Source organism: Physcomitrium patens, chromosome 21 (assembly GCF_059467195.1).
Source record: "Physcomitrium patens ecotype Gransden chromosome 21, ASM5946719v1, whole genome shotgun sequence".
NCBI lineage: Eukaryota > Viridiplantae > Streptophyta > Bryopsida > Funariales > Funariaceae > Physcomitrium > Physcomitrium patens.
This window is the reverse complement of record NC_143430.1, coordinates 3,805,626-3,812,639: the sequence shown is the minus strand read 5'-3', so window position 1 is coordinate 3,812,639 and position 7,014 is coordinate 3,805,626. Positions and strand designations below refer to the sequence as shown.

The 7,014-nt window shown below is 34.2% G+C and overlaps 1 protein-coding gene across 1 annotated transcript; it reads left to right on the top strand.

Annotated features, from left to right (window-relative positions):
• Positions 1–2,551: 2,551 nt before the first annotated feature.
• On the top strand, positions 2,552–6,336 carry LOC112273873 (RNA pseudouridine synthase 2, chloroplastic). The gene is made up of 8 exons (XM_024502892.3): positions 2,552–2,992; positions 3,115–3,291; positions 3,480–3,623; positions 3,814–4,077; positions 4,450–4,661; positions 5,076–5,154; positions 5,376–5,551; positions 5,795–6,336. Exons 1-8 carry the CDS (start codon positions 2,798–2,800, stop codon positions 5,889–5,891), a joined length of 1,344 nt encoding a protein of 447 aa, XP_024358660.1. The 5' UTR covers positions 2,552–2,797; the 3' UTR covers positions 5,892–6,336.
• The last annotated feature ends 678 nt before the right edge of the window (positions 6,337–7,014 follow it).

The following is a 7,014-nucleotide window of genomic DNA, read 5'->3' as shown; positions in this document are numbered from 1 at the left end:
TTAAGAGATTATACCAAGTAAGAAGGGCACTTATTGCTTTTGGGTGGAAGCAAGGAATTTTGCTTAATAGTAGCATGATATGTAATGTCCACATCTTTTATATATTTGTCTTCTTAATAGATTAGTATATAGCTTGTCCTAAAAAGGAATGAGCAATAAGTTGGTGATAGCTAAAGTGAGATAACATCAATTCTCTAGAATCCTCAACTCAACTTTTTGTTCATTTAACAAACAAACTTTGAACAAAATAAAATTTTGGATTTTGATTTTGAATTTGGAAGTAGGATTTAAGATTTAGGATTTTAAAAGTATAGAAATCTCTTTTGGAGAGAGATATAAAGGCTTTCAAAGAAAGTTTTGCTCTCTTGATGTCTGTTTTATAAACACTTAATAAACAGATTTATTGATAGTATGAACAAGAAAATTTACAAAAGATTTTTATTTTGAATATTGTGTATGTTTTGAAAGTTTTTATAAGAAAATAAGACAACTACTAATAGCCAAAGGTCTCATGTTTTCTCAAGGCAAACTCTCTCATCACAATAGTACATCAAGAGAATTATTTATAATTAAATTATCATTTTAATATAAAATATCATCTTTTAAAGGGTTTTTTTTTTAAATGTGTATTTATTGTTATATCAATTTGTTTTCAATTATTTCCACTTTTTAGATATAAAAATTTATTTAATAAATAAATTCATATATTTTAATTTTTAAAATTAAAATATCAATATAAAACTTATTTTTAAACATACAAAAATCATATCTATTTTAATTAATTCTTTAAAATTATGGTGCAAATAATACGTATTTAAAAACTTAATGTATTCTTAAGTCTCCATTAATATATTCTAATATTTATTATTATTTATTTATAAATTTTTATTTATATCTAAATTTATCTTTATTTATTTATTTTTGTATCACCAAAATTCTACAAATATTTTTGAAAAAAAATTTAAAATAGATAAAAAAAAAATTTATGAGTATTTTTTTGAATAAGATTTTTTTCAAATTTAAAATACTATTTGTTTGTTTGTTATTGTTGTTTTTTTTTTTGTTCATTTGTTTATTTTTGTTTCTTGAATATTTTAAATAAAGAATTTTTTAGTTTTAATAGTTTAAATAAATACATAAAAAATCACGTGTATATGCAAATTATATAATATATGAGAGTTACCATTCTTTATTATATTATTTAAAGAAATAGAATATTTTTATTTATAAAAAATATCATAAATAAACCTGATTTTTTTGAATATATTTAGATTATTTTTTATTTATATTTAAGCAAGTTGTAAGATTTTTTTTATTTTTAGATATGTTGTCTTTTTCCAATTTATTGGAAAATCTTTGGATTCAAATATTGTTTACAAGATGTTTGTTTGTTTGTATTTTTTTCAAAAAGAATAATTTTTTATTGTACTTTTAAAGATTTTATTGACATAATATATTATTTGAATTTTTGTATATTACGATTTTTTGAAAATCATGTTGTATTTATAAGGATAGAATTGTATTGTCTAATTCCCATTGTACAAAACAAATTTGTTTTTTAGAAATATATAGAAAAATTTTAAAATCTCTTGCTAATTTAAACAATTACAATGATAAGAATCAATTTTATTTTAAATCTTGTATCGAAAATGTATTACAATAAGATTTTAGCATCCACATATATTTAAAATACATATCAAACTTTCAAAATCTCAACACGAAAGAAATTGTAGATGATTTTTTTTTTTTTTTTTTTTTTTTTTTTTAAAGCTCCTAACTAAGACATTTCTTTATTTGGTTTTTTTTGGTTTTTCTTTTTTTTCTTTTTTTAATAATTGTGTATACAAAGCTTGAGAGAATCTATGAAAATCTAATTTGGATTGTTTACAACTATTTTTTAGGGCAAAGAATGACATTGTAACTTTTTGTGTAGTTAGATGGTTTTAATCTATGGTTATTTTAATAGAAATTTAATATTGTGAAATATTTTTCAAATGTTTTTGAATTGTAGTGTAGAACGATAAATATTTTTTGATTGATTCTAAAGCACACAATTTTCTCAAACAAAACTTGTAATTCTTAGATTTTACTCCAAAAATAAGCATAATTTTTCATAATATTTTAGTATTAAAAGGTACAAGTTATAAAAAGTAGCATTTCCAATCATTGAAAGCAACCACATTCAAGGTATTAATTTTAGATAGAATCCTTCCAAGTTGGCGTCAAAAAAGTCCCTTTAATAAAAGTAAGCATTAAGTAAGAAACTCAATATAATTTACTCAATATAATTTTCTTATGAGTTGTGATTGAATATACCCAATGTATTTAAAACAAACAAACAAACTTTAACAAACATTTACGTTTAAATACATTTAAACTCAATTCAGGAACATTAATAACATGTAAAAATTTGCAACAATTTCAAGGCATGCCCAACACACATATTTAACTTAAGGAAAAATAAAATAGGTTAATACAATACCCTAATAAAATATATTGCCCAGAATTTAGGGTTTGCGAATGCGAAGCAGAGGAAAGTGAGCACAAGAGCAAGCGAACGATGGCGGGCTCGCTGGAAGACGGGGTGCTCGTAGCTGCGTAGAAGAGACATTCTTGCGTGGATTTGCATCCACAGTGCGATTCCTTTTCCGTTTGGAGAAGCGGATGAAGCTTGTGGCTTCAATTAGCCAACCAAGGACCTCACAATTGTAGGTCCTGGACCTGCATTTGGCCTTTGAGTGTGGATCTTTGCCTTGCGCGCAAGCTTTCGTAAGCAGCATAGCCTCTGTGAAGGGTCATGCTTCAAGCGTTGTCAAAGCGGCACAGCATGCCAATCTGCGAGGGTTTGGTGCGTTGCTGCGTCATGGAGGCAGCCTTTGCCAAGGAATTGCGGATGGGTTTTCAGTCTCGCTGCCCGCGGCCCTTGCTGCATGTGAATCGCTGCGCGTCATTCGTTTCATCCGCGCCTTCCTCCGCCTCTGTGGCGCGAAAGGTGGGTTGGATTTTCTTTTGGAAGTCGTGTTCGGGAAGTCGTGATTGTTTTCAGCGATGGGTTTGAGTGGGTTGTGATGTGATTTGTTCAATTGGATTGTCTATGGTGAGATTGTTGCTCAGGTTGAGGCGGTGGGTTTGGAGGGTGGCCTAGACTTTAAAGGGACTGTGCCGGAAGGGATTGGGAAGACCAGATTAGATGCGTGGTTGGCAGGACAATTGCCCCTGGTTAGCAGAGCACGCGTCCAAAGCAACATTCGGCAAGGCTCAATCCTCGTCAATGGCAAAGCGATTATCAAGGTTTGTTGCTCTCCTTCAGTAATTCGGTAGATGATCAGGTTGCAGTAGGTGCCAATTTGGTTGGACTCACTGGTTTGGCCCAATTTAAATTTCTAGGATTTTGAGGAGGTTTATGCGAAGTTGCGAGTTGGCGCAGCAGTATCTCCTCGTCATGTTTGTGCGGGCTCAGAATTTTTATTTGTACACAGGGATCGTATGTATTGCGGCCAGGGGATGTGGTGGAGTGCGAGCTTACCGGGTGGGCACCTGTAGATGCAAACCCTGAAGACATTCCACTGGATATTGTATACGAAGATAAGCATGTGATAGTCATCAACAAGCCAGCCCACATGGTCTGTGCTTCGGTCCAAGGCAAACACTTACCCCTACTAGTTGGAAGAAGCTGTATTTTTTTTATTTTTTTTTATTTTTTTTCTTTCTTTTGCAACGAGGTTTCAGCCGACTATTATTGCAAGTTTCGTCCAAGGATGTTCTAGTCCTGATTGTAGAGTTAATTAGTTGTGTATTCTCTTGAATTTGCAGGTTGTGCATCCGGCTCCTGGCCATTCAGAGGGGACGTTGGTGAATGCCCTTCTACACCATTGTGAACTGCCTGCGATGAGATACTCCAGTGGTTCGACACCAAAGAACGCGCTTGAGTCTCCGTCTGTAGATGATTCTGAAGAAATCGATGAGGAAGCCTTAGTTGGTACTGTAACCACTCTGTCTGGTCCTCCTCCTGTTATCAGGCCTGGAATTGTACATCGTCTTGATAAGGGCACGAGCGGACTTCTTGTTGTGGCCAAGGTACCTTGTTGTTCTGAAGTTGTCATCTTTAAACTGATCAGTAATGCATATTGCACGCTCAGGATCTTTAGCATGTTATAGGTCAATGGAGTATTAACAACTCGTCCACAATTCAATTTAGAAAACGTTCTCCTTTCCATGTACATTACCTATTTTCTGGTTCTCTCCGAATCTTTACCTTTTCTACTTCAAATTCGGTAAAGCATTGAAACCGCAGAGTTGTTTTGAGTTAATTAATTTATTATTATTATAATTAATATTCATTTTTTGTTATAGGATGACATGTTCTGTGTTGAGATATTTTACGGCTTCAGCCGTTGAACTTGCGGCTTCCGCCAATACTAAGACTCTACTTGACTTTTGACCACTCAGGATGAGTATACGCATGCTCATTTGTGCGACCAATTCAAGGCCCGTAGTGTGCGTCGCTCTTATGTAAGCCTGACCTGTGGGGTGCCGTCCTTGAAATCTGGTAGAGTAGAGATTCCTATTGGTCGGGATCCTCGTGATCGGAAAAAGATGGCAGCGATTTCTGCTTCTGGAAGTAGCGCAGGTAGATCCAAGTCTCGGACAGCAGCAAGCAGGTCCAGTTTCTTTCAACTTTGCTCTTTGGCTCATAAATTTTCACAACCGGTTTCTCTCGAAGTTTTAATAAGAACAAAATCATGTTGAGTACACGGGCATGAAGCCGCAGCAAGCATTGGGAAGATCGAACTCAAGTAGTAGCTAATGGCGTTCATTACAGAAATACGAGTTATGAACGTGTGTTCAAGTGTAGACAAAAAGATATACGAGTTCGTAGAAGTTTGATGAGATTTGTTCTTTATTTCATTTGTTTTGTGGAAAATAATTATGTCTCTTTTAGGAGTGCTCGAAGTTTTCACATCTCGTTGTAAGAAGTGAAGCAATCTATCTTATGTTTTTTAAAAATGAGTTTTTATTAATTTAATCTCTAATCCTCTTGTTTGGTTTTAAGGATAATTCGGTCGTATTTTCAGGTTCCGTGTGCTTGAAGTTCTAGCGAATGGTGGATCTGCTTTGGTGGAATGGCGGCTTGAAACAGGTCGAACTCATCAGGTAGCTTGTTCTTGTTTTTTTGTTTTTTGGACGCTTTCATATTCACTGTTTCTGCTAACTATCGAGACTTCTATGCTGTGTGATTTCCCGTGAATTCGAAGTAAAGTGCAGTCTGAAAATGTTGAGATCTCAATAGATTCCAAGTATACGCTACATGGTAACCACTATTATCCACATAATGAAGGAAGTGATCATGGTGCTGACCAAATGAGAACGTGCAGATACGAGTGCATGCCCAATATCTTGGCTATCCATTGATGGGAGATGATACATATGGGGGTACTCAGGGTGCTGCATTAAGCCAACTTTTACCAAAAACACTGGCAGCTAATCATGGATCTCTGCGGAAACTTATTTCTGGCTTACAGCGGCCATGTCTTCATGCTATCACCCTAGGGTATGTAATTTTATGAAGTTATGCATTGCCTGCCTTCTACCCATTAGTTTTTGGTTATTTACTTTTTGTTCTTCGTCGTTTTCCTCAATTTCCTTTCTGTGACATTCCACTTCTCATGTAGTCTATTCTCGCTATAGCTACAACAGCTGCTTCGTTTGGCAGTAAAAACATTCTCTCCACCTCGTTTGTTTACATTATTGTAAGATCTAATTCTATCGCCGTGTACTGATTGAGACGTGACAGATTTCAGCATCCGAGGACGTTAGAGGAACTCGATTTCAAATGTGCGCCACCTCAAGACTTTGAATCTGCATGGCGGACTCTGCGCCAAACGTCTTAACTGATTGTAGAGTCCCAGTTTATCAGCACAGAACGAAAAATTTGGGAGTGCCCGAGTTGTAAACTACTTTCGCTGCCTTCACTATTTCTGAGGGTTGAGGTATTCTCTGGCCCATTATTTTACGTTCAGAAGTATGGTAAGCTTGCGATGTTCTACCAAGTTTATTTTTGGAATTGATGCCAAGTTTGACCCGAAGCTTTGGAGCACGTTGGAGCAGTGAGTTTTGAATACCATTTGAAGGCGATGCTCTTGGTTTCTATCGCTGATGGAACTGCAAACCAAAGGATTATGCAGTTAGATTACATAGTCAATGCAATACAATGCGGAAAAAGAAAACAGTTGTTATTCTTGTGAAATTTTTAACTTTTTCATGGCTGGAAGATTCCTGCATATCACAACTGCAGGGAGCACCAGAGTTTATCAATGTTCAGCAGAATCACTTGCATATTTCGTGTCCTCACTGCCTGAAACACTTTTGCTATGGATTGCACTGCTAGCTAGATGCCTAACTATATAATTATAATTATATTATATTATATATTATTATTATTCTAATTATATAATTTTTCATATTTACTGTGACTTCATTGACAATTTTGGACTTAAATGTAGAAAGGGTTCAAATTTTTCATATTTACTGTGACTTCATGAATCCTTTCTGCATTTAAGTCCAAAATCTGTCCTGGATACCTTTGAATTGTATGTTGTTTTGTAACCATCAGAAATTGGATTAAACCATGTAATAACAATTTAAAGTGAATATTCTTGAAGTAATTTGGCTCTTGCAACAGATTGGAGTTCTATATATTGTTTAAATGCAGTAATTTATTAAATTTGGCTTGCTTGGAAAAACAAAAAAAAAGTTGTAGATACCAAAAGACTGTCAGACTACCAAGGGAATTTTTTGATTATTCCTTGCAATCCTGGAAAAACAAAAAAAAATTCGAGGCGGTTGGAGGCCCTCAATTAATTTGGTTGCATCCTTCAATAAATTTAAATTGTGTAGTAGAGTCTTGTCCCACACGACACATTTTTTCTCTTCATGTGCCAAACTAGGCCTAGCTCTTTATCTTTCATCCTAGAGAAAGTTTCGATGTTAAAGCAAACTTTTCAAACTTATGAC